Here is a 17,649-nt window from a genome sequence, read left to right on the forward strand (position 1 = left end):
CATTTGGTTGATTGTAGCAATTGTTTCATCTTTCTTTATGGTCAGGCTGCTCCTGGTCAATGATTTATGGTCATTCCCAATATGATCATGTCACCTTTACTCAAAAGCCTGCACTGGCTACTAGTTTCTGGGTGAATCAATTTTTAGACTGCTTGTACTGTATTTAAAATCTTACAGGGGAATTGTTCTTCTCTTCTTTCACAGTTAATCTTGTTTATCTTGTTGGGCAGACTGGATGGACCGAACACTTCTTTATATGCAGTCATTTACTATGGGGTCCTTTTACTAAGTGCACTGAAAAATAGCTTGCGGTAGTGTAGGCGTGGGTTTTGGGCGCGCGACAATCCATTTTTCAGCACGCCTGTAAAAAAGGCCTTTTTAGTGTGGCAAAATCAAAATTGCTGCATGTCCATTTTGGGTCTGCAACCTTACCACCAGCCATTGACCGAGTGGTAATGTCTTACGCAGTAACTGGACGGTAATGACCTACGCGCGTCAAATGACACTTGGCGCGCATCTGATAAACGCGTCCAAAAAATTTTCAGCCGCGTGTATCAGACATGTGCCAAAAATGAAATTACCATAAGAGCCATGTGGTAGCCAGGCGGTAACTCCATTTTGACACGCGTTGGGCACGCGTAGACACGTACGCGGCTTAGTAAAAGGGGCCCTGTGTTAATAGCTTATCCAGCCTTTCGGAAGAATTCTCGTTTGTACTCTGCTCTTTTACTGGGGTTTCTGTCTGTTAAAAAAGTTTGTTCCAAAAAAGTTCTTGATGGCTCTTTTATTTATCAAGCTGGCAATCTTTGGAATTCTATACCTGAACAAATTCAAACCCTTTTTGGACATTTACAATTTCGTAAAGGATTGAAGACTTATCTTTTGAGTAAATATTTGGATAAATAATATAGTAGGGCTATCAGTATCTTTAATTGTGTGTATTGAACTTTATGTAACCCGCTTAGATTCTTTACTGATTGTAGCGGGATATAAATACCCAGAATAGAATGATGCTTTCTTAGCATACTTCTGTCTCCATGTAAAGTACCTTTCCATGTTTTTTTTATCCATAAAAAACTTAATGGAGACTATAATACATAATAGAATTATGCTGTTATACAATTAAAAATAAAACCACTTCTCCGCAGCACACTACACGGAACAAAAAGCCTTGATACTATTTTCCGCAAGTGTGACTTCAGCTGTGTGTGTGATATTTAAAGCAGATCTAGTTTTAGAAATTCAGGTTAGTGCAGGGCTCAGATTTCATGTATTGTCTGTTAACAATTGTATAATTTTTTTGATCTGGGAAAAGACCAGTGAAAGGCTGAGAAACTAAAGTTAAAATGAGTAAGTATAAGAAAAATCTAAGCAGCAGCTTTTTGTAAAATTTCACCCACTCTCATTCCCTCCTCCTGGGGATTTGGTGTGGGGGGGGGGGGGGGGAGAATGGTCTCTTTTGGCAAATCAATAAATGGAAAATAAAGTTTTTTTTTCTACCTTTGTTGTCTGGTTATTTTATTTTTCTTATTGAGTTGGTCCTAGTCTCAGGTTTCTGCTTTCTTTTAACTGTTTTGCCAGAGTCTCCTTGTCCATTTGGCACTTCTTTTCTCTCCATGTCCATTATACATTTTCTCGCTGCATCCCTATCTATCTGACCAAGCATCACCCCCTCTCTTCCCGCCATGTTGAGCATCTCTCATCTCTGTGTCTCTATTCCTCTCCCCCTACGTGCCAGCCTCTCTTGTTTGTTCGTTCTCTCTCTCTCTCTCTCTCTTTCTCTCTCTTCCTTCCCTCCTGTTTTTCTCTTCTGGCCAGCATCTTTCTTTCCTTGTCCTCCCCCCCCCCAAAGTCCAGCATTCCTTTCCCTCTCCACACCCTCTTTTTTCCTCACCTCCCGCATTGGATCTCTCTTCTCTACCTGTCCAGTACCTCTCCCTTCTTGCCCCCCCTATGCAGTATCTCTCTCCCTCCTTGCCCCTCGATGCAGCACCTTTCCTTCCTTATCCCCCAATGCAACACCTCTCTCCCTCCTTGCTTCCGTGATGCAGCACCTATCTCTCTCTCTTTGTCCCCTTATGCAGCATCTGTCCCTCCTTACCCCCCCCCCCATGCAGCATTTCTCCCTCCTTGGCCTCCTCCAATGCAGCACCTCCCACCTCAGCCCACTTCGATGCAGCACCTCTCTCCCTCCATGCTACCCCCCCCCTCACAAAGCCCTGGTGGTCTAGGGTACTAGGGTGGGCAGCAGCAGTCCTCAGTCACTGCTGTCTGTGCCATCTCCAAAGCTCAACATGATGGCTGTGACCTCTCACGGTAGTCTCAATAGAGTTCACGGCCACCATTTAGAACCGCGGAGCCAGCACAAGAAGCAGTGATTGGGGGAGCATTGCTACTCGATCACAATCCAAAGCCCCCTCTCACAAATTGGGGAAAGCCCTTGAGTCCACAGACTTACCCAAACTGTTCAGGTAGGTCCGGGGACTCAGGGTTTTCCCCAATGCATGAGAGGAGGGGTCTTGGCATGTGAGCTGGAGAATGGGGCCCGATGCATGTGTCTTGGTATGTCTGGATTCTTGGTTATGGGTTCTCTCCTCTTGTTGTTGGGCCCACTTCCCTTTTCCACCTGTGGCCCAAAGAGAATATCCCCAAACCTGCACTTAACTCTCTCTTTCCTGTGGGGTCCAGAGAGGAGGAGTTGTCTATTCACATGAAAAAGGAACTTGCACAAACCATGTGTCAGCCACTTTTATAGTGACTGCAGTAACAGCCATCACACAGACATTTTGCTCTTTTTATTCTTTCCATCCCAATGAAAGTTGGAAAGAATTATGCACTGGGGGTTGATAATGTCTTTCTATCTGGAGGCAAAATAACTTTGTAAAAATTAAACAGAATGAAATGAAATTTGGTATGAGGGGGAAAATGGTGAAAAGGCACATTGAGTTTGAAAAGAATCCATAGTGGAATGTATTGAACTTTTTGGGATCTTGCCAGGTATTTGTGACCTGGATTGGCCACTGTTGGAAACAGGATGCTGGGCTTGATGGACCTTTGGTCTGTCCCAGTATGGCAATACTTATGTACTTACGTGTGTATATATATATACATATACATCAGCCAAATAATAAAATGATTTAAGTTCAGTGCTGTTTAACAAAAGATTTCTGGGAATCTACAAAATACAGTGAATGATTACAAACAAGAGTATTAAAAAAATATAAACATTTGTTTCTATAACATTTACCAGTTTCAGTAAAAATAAATGTTTTTTAACATATGACAGAAGAATAAACTTTCAGGTTCTATTCTGAGAATAAAGGGCAATGTATTCCATAATTTTACAGCTTGATAGGAAAATGTGGACGAAAAAGATGCTTATATTTAATACATTTCTAACAGATGGATAATTCAAGGAATTTTGTTTTACAATTAATAGAGTGTGTGATAAGTTGGTTCATGTAAGATGGAAGTATTAATAATAGAAAATCCTCACAGTTAATTATTCAGTGTAATTTTTTAATTATTTTTCCACACTTAAAATAGAAGTGGATTAAAGAGGAAAAAGCCTCAGTGTGCCCAGACCTATTGAGCGGCATTTTCAATATGATGTCTAAGTCCAACTTTGGATGTTTTGCTATAAACATCCAACATTCAAGTGGGGAATATAGCCATTATCAAAACAGAAAAGCGTCTATCTTTTTTTTTTTTTCTGAAAATGGCTAGTTGCTAGATGTTCTTGTGCTCTGTGCATTTATCTTTTTGGTCCATTAAAAAAAAAAAAGTCCAAGTGAAAAATATACAAAATCAAGCCATTGGGATGTAGGAGGAGCCAGCATCTTAGTAGACTGGCCACACAGACATCCCAGGAGAGCAATGAGGCACCCAAGGGTCACTGCAGTGGACTTCAAATAAATGTTCCCAGGTAAACGTCTCACGGTTGCTCCATTATCATGTCTGCTGACCCATCAAACCCACCCAAAACCCATTACCCCCAATTGTACATCACTAGACTAGCCCTTATGGGTGAAGGGAGCACCTATAGTGGGCACAGTGGGTTCCTGGTGAGTTTTGGAGGGCTCAGGCACAGGAAAACAAAAAAAGATTTTAAGTGCTCCCAGGTTTCAACCTAATTCATATGTAATGTGGGATATTCATGTCATAAATAGATAGTAGATAGATGCTGTGGCCCTTTACCAGGAGAAAAAAAACCCAAACAAACTCTGTGCACGAATATAACAGTGCTAGGGTGTCCCTACAACCACCCCCTCCATATGACTCACTGATTAACATAATTTACTCTACCTATGAAAAGTTATTCCGTTATAACTTATTATACTTCCTCTGAGTACATCCGTATGCTGCACAAGCTGGCATGTTTGAAAATATTAGTGAGATTAGATAAAAATGCAAGCAACAATAAAGAACGACAACGTGGATGAAGCAGTTTATAGGTTTGATTTTGTATTGTGTCTACGCAGAACGACGATTGCGCGGGGAACGGGAAAACAGGGACCGACCCAATTGGCTTCAAACTTTTTGACGTCATCCCCTCTCCTGTTGTTAATCCAACCTCCTTGGTATCATTATAGGGGACAGGGCACCACTGGAGAAGGAAAGCTGTGGGAGTGGTTGTTAGTTAGTAAGTAAGTAAGTGATCTCAGGTATGAGTTTGACGGGGGGAAGGGGAAGGTGCTGTATCGCAGACACGGAGGAGGAGAGTGGCAGATAGAAGGAGAGATGGCAGATCGTGAAGAGGGAGGGGAGACCGATCCCTGGATCCTCCGAACCACAGCCCCGAATGCGCGTGAGGAGGGGTGTGAGACTGTGAGTACAGCCGAATGCGTGTGTCACTTGGTATCTTTGGAGCAGCAGCAGTTTCAAACTTTTCAAATCACGGAGACTGTTCTGAGTGTCTTGAAATACCACGGCCAGACCAAGATGTGGTATAACTCAGAAATGACCATTTTCAGGATCCATAGAAAACCAACGTTACAGAATTCTTCTCGGTGTAGAATGTACAACTGCTTATATTTGATGTTAAAATATTTTAATTTATTCTTTGATGTGCGGAGTGAGACGGTTGTTGTAGTATGGAGCAGTGCATTTTTGCACATTGTATATTACTGGTCTCTAGTGGAGTTTATTTCATATAATTAAAACGGAGCTACTCAAAGTCTCTAGTTCTGGTAGTATAGAAATGCATATCTTGTGTGTGCGTTTACTTTGTTGTGTGAAAATCCGTATTATGTGATCCACAAATAACAGCAGATACCTTTTTTTTTTTTTTAGTTACAATCAGGTGATTTGCTATGATGAATTATTATATAGCTTTTTTTCTGTCTTTCTTGTTTGATGGGGTGATAAAATGTGAAAGGAAAGGTTTCAGTTTCGTCTTTTATAATTAAAGTAAGCGCTTTGGACCGAAATGGGAAACAGTGGAAGACCAGGATAGATATTTGAGAGAGTCATTTTTTTGGACCCGTCTTGAGCATGATTCATGAAAAACTGCCAGCTGGAGCTAGGCACTTAGGACTTCTTTTACCAAACCATGCTAGTGATTCCTGCGCAGCAATGCTGGTGAAGCCCATTCAAAGGAGGTCCTTTTAGTAAGATGTGTTAACAGATAATTGTGTGCTAATGATTAGTGCACGCTAAATGATAAAACACCCATAGGAATATAATCACCTTATCATTTAGCATGCGCTAAATTCATTAGCGTACCTTACTAAAATGACCCCAAAGTGAATGGGCATTGTTTTGCTTTGCCACACCAGGATTGCTAGCGCAGTTTGGTAAAAGAGACCCTTAATGTAGACCCTGGAGTTTTACATTTAATTTTACCCCAACATGTGTGTGAAAATAGCTATGGGAATAATTGTCAGGGGTAGGTAAAAGTAAGACAGGATGGGGGCAGATTTACTTTCTGAAAAAATTAACAGAATGGGATCACACATAGCATGGGGGGGGGGGGGAATGGGGAAAAAGACACATCAAGTTTGAAAATAGGTGCGTTCAGACCAGGGGTTTCAAGAAATAAGGAGATCCCTGAAGATTGGCCTAAGTTATCCAGATAGGAGACTGAATAATGCCACTATCCAGATAAGTTCTGAGACTGTTCTGCCCCAGCACTATTTACATAGTACAGAGGTGGTCTGTAAGGATATTCAGGGGCACTATCCTGACAGTGGCACTGAATATTGGATATTTTGTGATTGCCACAGCCAAGTTTTTTAAAAAAATGTCGAGCATGGCGGCTAAATATTGACCTGATTGCAGTGGCATACCAAGGGTGGGGGCGGTCCTCCCCGGGTGCACGCCGCTGGGGGGGGGGTGCCGCGCGCTGGTCAGCGTCGTTGGTTTCCATGCTCCCTCTGCCCCGGAACAGGTTACTTCCTGTTCCGGGGCAGAGGGAGCATGGAAATCAACGACGCTGACCGGCGCGCGGCACCCCCCCCCCAGCGGTGTGCACCCAGGGGGGTTCTTTCACCGGGGGGGGTCGTACTGCACGGGGGGGGGGGGGGGCGCCGCACCCGGGGGGAACGCCACTGCCTGATTGCTTATTTTTGTATAATTTATTTATTTAATACATTTATATTCCACTTATTTGCAGGCTCAATGCGGCTTATACAATACCGTAGAGGTAGATTCCGGTTCAATAATACAAATACATAGTACAGTAGAAAGCATGTAACAAACATCAGTGTAAAACAACAAGGAAAGAAAAAGAGGGTAGTTATAGAAATCTAGTACGGTTCATATTTTGTGTCGCATGAAGTAGGAAGTTAATTTGGATCGGGGGGGGGGGGGGGGGGAGTAGGCCTTCTTAAACAAGTTGGTTTTCGGTAGTTTCCTGAAGTTAAGATGGTTATGGAACTCAGCAGTTAATATATTTATTTTTTACATGTAGAACTAAGGCACTTAGAGGGTCTTTTACTGAGGCACGCTCACGTTTGTAGCATGCGCTAAAATTGGGGCGCACTAATGTTAGAGACGCCTCTCTAACATTTAGCATGCTCACAATTTTAGCGCATGCTAAAAACGTGAGCGCACCTTAGTGAAAGATGCCCTTATATTTTTATATGTCATAAGTGTACTGAACAGTTATTTCAAATAAATCCAGCACTAGACATTGACCTGCAAGTATATGACAGTTCAGCTGAAAATGAGGGAGTGGAGTTGAAAATAAAAACCATCACCGTGGCAGTCCTTCTTTTTAAAATGCCTTCAGTTCTCAGAAAAAGAAAAAAAAAACAACTGCCAGTGTAATAAATTACTCTATTAACTAGGAGTAAGTAGAGATATCAATTTAAATTTAAACATAAACTTTATAAAATGGAACTATGGTATATCATCATCTGATTGCAGAAGATTAGCCACGTGAAACAACATACTGCTATTTACAAAGTAACATCTCAGATCTAATTTGAAGAAAATGTATTGCTGATTAAGAAAATTCTTCATATCTTTGAACCCTGTATTTGAACCCAAGAGAGAAATTACTTCCAGAAGTTGTTTGGAGTTTTTTTTTTTTTTCAATTTTTCCAAAATTTTCCATTCGAGTGGCCTAGTGGCTAGAGCACCGGTTTTGCAAGCCAGAGGTGGCCGGTTCAAATCCCACTGCTGCTCCTTGTGATCTTGGTCAAGTCACTTAACCCTCCATTGCCTCAGGTACAACCTTAGATTGTGAGCCCTCCTGGGACAGAGAAATATCCAGTGTACCTGATGTAACTCACCATGAGCTACTACTGAAAAAGGTGTGAGCAAAATGGGGGGGGGGGGGGGGAATTCTTAAGCTTCTGATCTTGGGAGAAAATGAGGAAAACTGCCTTTTTCCCCTTTGGATCTCCACTTCTGTAGGTGGAAGGCAAAGATAAGACAGGTGAGACGGAGGAGAAGAGCAAAATGGTAAGAGGGATCAGAGAAGAGGAAGAAAAGAGATTAAGGAAAGAAGGTGATGCTTAATGAAAGGTACTGGAAAGAAATAAGTAGAAGGAAAAACCAATTCCATTCCAAAGTTATGCAATTCAAATAGTTTTCAATTAGTTGTTTACAAAGAAGGAAAGTAGGTGTGGAAAATCTACCAACATCTTAATCATTCTTTATATCATTGGTCTGAAAACCTTCCCTTTTTTTAATGTGAAAAGTAAAAACATTTCAGAATATATTATAAATGGGGGGGGGGGGGGGACTTTTCTCAGAAAGTATGGAAAAAGCTATTTTACCCACCCACTCACCTTGTACGATAAAAAAAAAAAAAAAAAAAAAAAAAAAGCTTCCTTTAGAGGCTGACCAAATTGATAATGCTTCCAAAACTTTCAGCCAAAGTTGAAACTGCAGCCAAAACGTATTGCCTGGTTTCTGCTGAATACAAAACTGAACCCGAAAAGTAAAGTTTTGTTGTGCCCGCTGGGAATTGTCAGAGCTTGCAGTGGGCAGCACTCTGCTAAACCCACAGGAGATTACCCTCCAGTCTCAGGAACTGCAAGCACAGGCTGACAACAAGGAGAGCCATTTTAACAAGGACTTCTCAACAAGTCTGGCATGTTTTGATTCCCAAGTCCATGCAGATGTAATTAAGTATCCTCTGAGAAAGGAACTTTGTGAAAATGCGTAAAAAAAAAAATCATGATAACCAGCTTTTTATGCTTACCCAAACTATGCAAAAGTAATAAGAGAAGGTAGTATTGAAATGTTTCCTGTTTTGTATTTAGTTATAGAACTGATTGAGGACAAGCGTGTTTCTTACCAAAATAGGGTAAAGGAGTCCAGACACTGCTCAAGAACTATATGCTCTGAAAAATTACAATCTAGAGCAATACATTTCTCAAATTATTTTGTAATGTATAAACTTCATTCAATTGTAATATTTCCCTACTAACACTATAAGCTGACCACTACTACTACTACTACTTAACATTTCTAGAGCGCTACTAGGGTTACGCAGCGCTGTACAAGTTAACAAAGAAGGACGGTCCCTGCTTAAAGGACCTTACAATCTAAAGAACGAAATGTCAAGTTGGGGCAGTCTAGATTTCCTGAGTAGAGGTGTAGTGGTTAGGTGCCGAAGGCGACATTGAAGAGGTGGGCTTTGAGCAATGATTTGAAGATGGGCAGGGAGGGGGCCTGGCGTATGGGCTCAGGGAGTCCATTCCACGCATGGGGTGAGGCGAGGCAGAAAGGGCGGAGCCTGGAGTTGGCGGTGGTGGAGAAGGGTACTGAAAGGAGGGATTTGTCCTGAGAGCGGAGATTACAGGTAGGAACGTAAGGGGAGATGAGGGTTGAGAGGTAAGGAGGGGCTACAGATCGAGTGCATTTGTAGGTTAGTAGTAGAAGCTTGAACTGAATGCGGTAACTGATCGGAAGCCAATGAAGTGACTTGAGGAGAGGGGTGATATGAGTGTATCGGTCCAGGCGGAAGATAAGGCGTGCAGCAGAGTTCTGAACGGACTGAAGAGGGGGATAGATGGCTAAGTGGGAGTCCAGTGAGGAGTAGGTTGCAGTAGTCAAGGCGAGAGGTAATGAGAGAGTGAATGAGAGTTCGGGTGGTGTGCTCCAGTACTTGTGCTTGAAAGCAATCACTGCAGGTTCTTTTTCTGCACATCACCAGTAAAATACTGCACCATCATAGCCAACAAAGTTTGGAAATTTCTTTAGAATTAACTAAATAGTATCCAAGCCAGAATATATATAATACTATATTTCACCTCTAAGCAAAACAGCCTTTGCACACAAGGACCTCAGCTAATGAAAACTGAAACTTAAAGCCACATTTCTTTTATAGTGGCTGACTTTTCACCATATTTGGAGTGACAGCTGATGTTATATCTCCACAGAGAGGCTAATTAATAAGGGCCTGAACGTGCACCAAATTGGAGTTATCGTCCGTTACCGCATGGCCCTTGTGGTCATTTCAATTTTGGCGCGTGTCTACAAAATGTTTTATATTTTGTGACGCGCACCAAGTGGCATCTGACATGCGTAAGTCATTACTGCCCATATTCTTTACCGCTAGGTCTATGGCTGGTGGTAAGGTCTCAGACTCAAAATGGATGCGCGGCAATTTTCATTTTGCTGCACATCCATATTCGGTAAAAAGAAAAGAGGCCTTTTTTTACAGGCGTGCTAAAAAATGGATTGGCGCGCACCCAAAACTCTTGCCTACACTACCGCAACCAAACAAAGCAAACACTGGGCCCAGTGTTTGCTTTGTTTGGTTGTTCTTGTATACTGTATTCCCTCTCTTTTGTGACTCTACACTACCGCAAGCCATTTTTCAGCGTGCCTTTGTAAAAGGACCCCTAAGGATCTTATCACCCCAAATTTACAGACTTAAATTCCTGCTAAACGTTTGTGTCAAAAGCATTTATTTGGAGCACTCTATCATAAAAACTACTGTGCAAGATCATAACTGCATTACTTGGAATCACATTACACACACACACACACACACACGCACACTTCCCTCCCCCCCCCCCCCCCCCCCCACACTACTTTACAATCCCTGGTGGTCTAGTGCTGTGGTCCGACAAGGAGGGATATCCAGTCATTCTCGCATGTATCAGCTGTACTCTGAAAAGGGCTGCCACAACCTCTTGCGGCACTGTCTTGAGATTGCAGCTAGACTGTAAGGTCATGGCAACCATGGGCACCTTGTATAAGAGCTTCCACAGCTGCAAGTGCAGCCAGCCTCTACAAGTTAAATAAAATCCAACGGCGACCCACCAATTGTGAACTTTGGGGATCTGAGAGGATTTTCTCTTGGTCTCTCTCTGTGTCTCTCTCTCCAGTGGTTCCCCCCTTCCTAACTCACCTCCTTGCAGACATGGTCTTGGGCTTCTGATATCTTATCTCTTTTCCCTTGATTGTTGCCGGTAGCAGTAGTAATACTATAGTGATTACAGCAGGCTGCCTTGGAGCCTCAGCCTCCTTGTGATGTGTCCCACCTCCTCTGATGCAACTTCCTGTTCCACAGGGGTGGGATGCATCACAGCGTTGCAGGGAAGGTTGAGACAATGAGGCAGCCTGTTGTAATTGCTGCATTGCCACTACTTCTACTGGAAGTGATCAAGGCAAGTGAGAGAGATTGTCTGATTGTGGGAAGGGAGAAAAAGGGAGAATTGCTGGAACTGCACCGCACCGGAGTGGAGTGGAGAAGAGAGATAGATGCGGACTTGTGGCATGGAGAGAGAGAGAAAGGTGCTCTGCTGGACTGGGGGAGGGGCGGTGGTGGAAGGGATGGGATGGGCGGATAGACAAGAGGTGAAGGACCTGGGAGGGGAATTATACATGTGGACCAGCTGGAAGAAGGGAGTGAGATAAAGAGAAACTGGACATGGGGAAGGGAAGAGAGGGGAAGAACTGTTGGAACCAAGGAGGGAGAGAAATTGGACCATGAAGTGCTGGAGGGAATTGAGAGGGAGAGATACTGGCCCCAAAGTAGGGTACAGGAGGAAGAGAGGAGTAAGGGGAGGATCAAGGAGAGAGAGAAGGCATGCTGGGAGCATAGGAACAGGGACACAAAGGGGCAATTCTGGACAGAGGGGGTAGGGACACACAGGGACAATGCTGGACATACAGGGGGATAGAGACATGTGGGAAATACAGGACAGTCCAAGGTAGAATACAGAGGGGAGATGGGGAGGATACGGACACTAAAAAGGCAGATGCTGGATATGAAGAAAAGGATTGGGACAAGGACACAGAGGGGAGATGCTAGACAAGATGGATGATGGACATGGAGAAAGAGGAAGTGTCAAATGTACAGGAGACCCTGCAAAGACAGAAAAGAAACAGAGAAAAAGCAGACAAGAGACATTGGGACCCAAGCAAATCTATATATATAAAATTCACCCTCAACGTTCTATTTGCACTGACGTCATTGAAGCCAGGTTCGTAAGTTCGAAGCTCTGAAGCCACACAAAATCACAGTCTGTGGGCCCCGCCCTCGCATCAAACGTTATGACGTTGAGGGCGGAGCACATTCTCAGCTCCAACGTTGTACTGCACTGTAGCTCTGCTCCGCCCTCGCGTCAAAACGCGATGACGTCGAGGGCGGAGCACGTTACTTCGGCAGGTCAGTGGGGTGGGGGGGCCTTCGGCGGAGGCTGCAGGGGGGCCAGCGACACACGGAGACACAAAGGGACGGAGGGGAGCCTTGCTAGCGCCCGTTTCATTGCGATTTGAAACGGGCCTTCGTTACTAGTAGACAAATAAAATGCTCAGACAACAATTGTAGAAAAAGTATTTTGTTTTGAATTTATTAATTGGAATAAGTTAGCTTTGGGAAATTTACATCTCTTACTTTGCATGCCAATTTCTCTTTCTCTTGTATTGCTGTATGTAGAATCCGACCATGAGGTTTCCAGTTAATATTTTTGCCTTCATATCACTATTACTGGTCTGTGCACCCCTTGTTTTAATATTTGTTGAAGGGAGTGTCTCGGTTTTGCATGTGTGACCAAGGTGCGGTATTCTGCTAGTATGTAATTTCTGTATAGAGATTTGTAGCAGTCCTATCTGTTTTGTTTTCTCACTAGGTAGTGTGTTGGTGTTGTAATGCCTAATATAATATTTACAGTGCTGCCTTTTCACCCATAAGGTCATTGCTCTTTGAGTCCTGAGTGTGATTTGCATAAGCTTGTGCATAGTGCTTTGCAGTGGAGGGGATTGTGTGTTGACCTTACTGAGGTGACATCAAAACTTTAATATAATTTTAAATTGTCATAGCATCAGGTATGATCTGATGGCTGAGAGCAAGTGGGATGTGTAAAAGATAAGAGAAGCAGACTATTTTCAATCTGCTTTTAATTGCTTAGGAAACCTATATATTTCTACTGAAATTTGCACTGTAATTTTCTTGCCCAGGGATGTCGGGGGAGGGGGCACGAGTCCCTTGGGCCTGGCCTCCAAGGGGGGGCCTGGCACCAGGGTCTCTCTTTTTCTCCTGCTCCTGACGGGACCTGGGTGATCGTGTCCTGATGGGAACAGGAGAGAGAAATCTCTGGTGCCGGGCCCCCCATAGAGGCAGGGGAGGAGCAAACGCAGGATTGTCAGGCTTCCCCAGGCCCTGCCAGCAGAAGAAGTCTTTGTCCAGCGCTGTTCTTCACTCTGCCGCATTGCCTGCCCTGTGGCTGCTTTTCCCCTCATGTCACACTTGCTTGGTTTTGATGAGGGGAAAAGCAGCCACAGAGGCAGAGTGAAGAACAGTACTGGAGGAAGGCTTCTTCTGCTGTTGGCTTGGGATCCCTGCCAGCCGAGATATTTGGAGTAGTGGTGAGGGGGAGGGGCGGCTGCAGCAATCCTTGGGGGTGGCAGTGGTGGCCCTGCCCCGGGCCTGGCTCAGTCTCTTGGTGGCCCTGTTCTTGCACTTTATTTTTTGGCATTTGATGCATATTTAATATCTACAAACCGCACCAAAATCGCACAACCACCTGACACAGACATAGATGCCAAAACATGTCCCATGTTGGGTCTCACAATAAAGATCCACCTGCTATCTCAGTTCTGGAGGCCCTTAGTGCTGTTCTTCTTTTTTATTGTCCTGTATTGTGCGCTGTGGCTTCCCTTTCTTTTTGTTGCTTTGTGGTAAAATAACCCAAAATAACTTAACCCACATTGATAACTTCCTCCTTAAACACGAAACTGGTCCAGTACATCAAAATACTTGTCTCTAGGAACAGATAATAGATGTTTCAAGTTGTTTGGATATTTTCTGGGACCTGTTCACCACACTAACTCTTGTTCTATCTGTATAAAAATTTAGTCGAAGACATAGAAAGCGAGTTGGTTCCAGCAAGAGAAGCCTTTTGGTTCCTCGCAGGCCAGTCTATCTCAATTGGAATTGGAAGCATCCACCTCAATGGCTGCCCAGATTTCTTCAGCCACGAGGAGTGCGCCAGTTTTGGGCTCTAATTGTAAGCCTGGAGTCTAGTCAGCATTGGATCCAATGTTGAAGATGCATACGGGATCAGTGTTGTCCTTTTCTGTGCCGAGAGGCCTGGATGCTGAGCGCTGAAGCAATCCTAAGGAGCATCGGTGCTGGTCTTTGTAGCATGTGCAGGAAGTGCTGGGGCATCGGCAGTCCTGAAAGCACTGGCGTCAAGGGGATTGCTGCCTCTCCTGTGTAGAGGTGCCAGTGCACCAATCTCAAGGTGGCCAGATTCCCGCACGCGGGTTGGCCCAGTCAAATCCTCAGGCTATTACTGTACTGGCTCCCCAGGGTACCCCTGATGAATGTACCGGCCCATGATTAGGGAGGAGCTGGTGCAGATGTTTCAGCTGCACACTGCTCAGGCATTGAGGGCGCTTCCACCAATTGCAGCTTAGCCTCAACAACTTCCTGAGGCCCATGCTCTACCTGTAGAGTGCTCTTTGATGTCAGCAACTCACTGATTGCATCAACCCATGCAGTAGTATATTTGGCATCGGGTGAGAAGGTTTCCTTGCAATCTGCGCATGGGACTGTGCATCGGTGTCCTTCAGAGTATGGATGTGGTTCTTCTTTGCACATGCAGGCTCAGATTTCCAATTCCCAGCCTGAGTACTCTGGGGGCTCTCATTTGGACTGTCCATCGGGGTCGGATGAGGATCCACTTTACTTCTTGACAGAAGACTCCTGTGGCATTTTGACAGACTCTCCCCTCAAGACAGGTGTTCTTTGAGGACAGCAGGCCAAGTATTCTCACACGTGGGCAACATCATCCGACAGAACCTGGTGTGAACACTGCCTACCTAGAGCGTATAGCTTAAGAAAGTTCTGGCAGCGCCTCATCGCTTATATGTGGGTGCCTTCCCACCCATTGTGTGAGCACATTTACCTTGGTAAAATGACATAGTTGAAGGAATACAACTCCTAGGGGAGGTGGGAGGGTTTGTGAGAATACCTGCTGTCCTTGGAGAACATCCGTTACAAGTAAGTAACTTTGCTTTCTCCAAGGACAAGCAGGCCAAATGTATTCACATGTGGGACTCCTTAGCTACCAAACTTAGTATATGTAGATTGTGTCATTTAGCAGTCATCAATGCAGAGGAAGCACAAAAACTAAATGGAAGATACAAAAGACATCAAAATTGTGAAAAGGGAGCCTGGTTGACAAGTAGTTAAAACCTCCACAACTGTGAAACATGAATACATATTTGACACCAGAAATTCAAGATATGTGAGCAGGACCAAAACAAAACCAAATATGGCAAAAAGCCTTGGATATCAATAGCAAAAGTGATGCTGCAAGCTATGAAATTATGTAAATGTTTTTTTTTGTGTGTGTGTGTGTTTTAGGATATATTCATTGCTTTATCCCACCCTGCAGTATTTGTTTATTTACAGTATCTAAACGAAAGCAGAGCACAAACTCTGGAATCTTCACCATCTATAATATTATTGCAACACTTTTCAGTATAACGAATTATGGAAAGAACTTCGAAACTTGTCAAAGAATTTGCTTCATAATAAGAGTTCAGCACTGCTTTTTACTTCAGATAGATCTATGGAAAGCACCTGAAAGTGCTGTTTTCTTTAACATCTTACTGTGCCGTGCAGCGGTGCAGAATGAATTTTCCTGAAATAAAAGACTTTACCAAAGCTGCTTAGAGTAATCCCTACTTAATTAAACCTAGGAGTATAGGTACTGCTCCATTTCAATGTGCATGCACGTGCTACTGGTAGCATTATAGGTAAGCATATGTTTGCCTACAGAACAGAAGGTTTCCGTGACACAATATGGAAATAAATACATTGAAGATGAGGCAGTCTTTGTTTTTTTTTCTTCTTGATTCTCTACCAATCTGGATAGATAAGTATGCAAGTTGCCAAAAGTTGTTTTAGAAAGGTTGCATGACTTGTAAACATGTAAGTATCAGCTACATAAGAACATAAGCATTGCCATACCAGGTTAGACCAAAGGTCTATCAACAGTGATCAAATACAGGTCACATATACCTGGCAGAATCCCAAAAAGTAGCAATATTCCATGCTCCTTACCCCTTCCCCCCCCCCCCCCCCCCCCCCCCAGGAATAAGCAGTAGCTTTCCCTAGGTCTATCTTAATAGTTGATGGATTTTTCTTTCAGGAATATATCAAAATCTTTTTTTTTATTTTTTATTATTAAACTCTTCCAGGTTAACTGCTTTTACTACATCCTCTGGCAACAAGTTCCCTTTGCTCTGAGTGAAAAAAATTATTTCTCATATTTATTTTAAACATACTACTTTGTAACTTCATGCTATGTCTCTTAGTCTGTACTTTTTAAAAGAGTAGATAATCTTTTTGCCCTTACCTGTTCCATTTAGGATTTTGTAGATCTGTATTGCCTCTCTCCTCAGCTCTCTCTTCTCCTAGCAGAAGATCCCTAATCTCTTTAAGATTTCCTGATATGAGAATCTTTCCATCTCCTTTTTCATTTTGATCAACCTTTTTCTAATTCTGCTATATCTTTTCTAAAATGTGACAATCAGAACTGCACACAGTACTTCAAGGTGTGGCCTCACCATGGAGCATTAGAAGGTTTTAATTTAGTTAAACATTATTTTGAAATTGCATAAATGAAAACAAATTTTAAAGTTGAAAAGCAATAATAGAATTATGGAATATATGATACCAATCTGAAAATAACAGAAAAAAAAAGAAAATTCAGCCCATATTCTGTTGTTAAAGTCCACAAAGGAGGGCTGAGCATATTAAATAGGAGAACAAGAAGGATAAAAACATAACATTAAGAAGAAAGTTAACATCCAAAACGTAAAGCTAAGTACTACCAATTATAATGTAAAACTATGGTTATTCAATATGAGAGCGATTTGGAGGTATATCAGATTGGACTTGAGGGGTTTTATCACACAGAAACTTATATAAGTGAGAGAGTTAAAAAGATATATATACTTGACATTACTATACCAAATTGTACATTTACAAGGAGATTTCAGAAAGAAATGGGCTCTGATCTGGAGTTCCCTGATCTCAATAACAAAAATTGCTTCCTCCTCGTCTGGATCACTAGTGACATTTGGAAAATCCCAAATCTTATCCTATATAATAATTCTCGCCTCCAACAGGATGTGCCTGGGACCGTGCCTGCCGGAAGTGGTCTGCTATGCAGGCACGCACTGACCTCAGTAACATCAGTGACAGACAATTTGGCAAAGCAAAACAATCTGAGTGCTGGCCATTAGGACACAGGATTGATAGGAGAGTTTTTTAAAAGACTGAAGGAACCAAAAGTGTTCGGGGGGGGGGGGGGGGGGGCAAGTTCTGAATGAATGAAAGAAATGAACATTTATGAGAGGAACACAATCTGAATGCCGGGCATTTGGACACAGGGTACATAGGACACTTTAAAAAAAAAAAATGAATGACGTGAAAGTATTACATCTTGGGGGAGGGGTAAGGAGGAAAGCGGTGGGGTATCCGGATACTGGGCGTTAGGGCCATGGGGGTACAGAGACTTTTGAAAGCCTTAAGGAACCCAAAGTGTGGGAAGGAGGAGGAAAAGGAGGGGAGGGAACGGGGTGAGGGGCATTAGGAACAGGGGAGGGGGCCCTGTCACACACTCTCATTCTCACACACACACTGTCACACAGACAGTCTCACTCTGTCACACACCCGCACATTCACTCTGGCTCTCTCAAACATACACACTCCCAGGAAAACCT

General features: G+C 43.2%; 1 protein-coding gene across 2 annotated transcripts in view; it reads left to right on the forward strand.

The window, feature by feature from the left end:
• ATP7B (ATPase copper transporting beta) overlaps nt 1-17,649 on the forward strand; it is a 170,116-nt gene that overhangs the window by 6,468 nt on the left and 145,999 nt on the right. Inside the window, exon 1 of one of the 2 annotated variants that reach the window (XM_030200443.1) lies at nt 4,636-4,827. The exons of the other annotated variant lie outside the window; for it this stretch is intronic. Within the exon in view, the coding sequence (XP_030056303.1) occupies nt 4,741-4,827 (87 nt within the window). The 5' untranslated portion in view covers nt 4,636-4,740. Of the gene's footprint in view, nt 1-4,635; nt 4,828-17,649 lie in introns of those variants that run through there. 2 annotated transcript variants of the gene reach the window in all.

This window comes from Microcaecilia unicolor, chromosome 4 (assembly GCF_901765095.1).
Source record: "Microcaecilia unicolor chromosome 4, aMicUni1.1, whole genome shotgun sequence".
Lineage (NCBI taxonomy): Eukaryota > Metazoa > Chordata > Amphibia > Gymnophiona > Siphonopidae > Microcaecilia > Microcaecilia unicolor.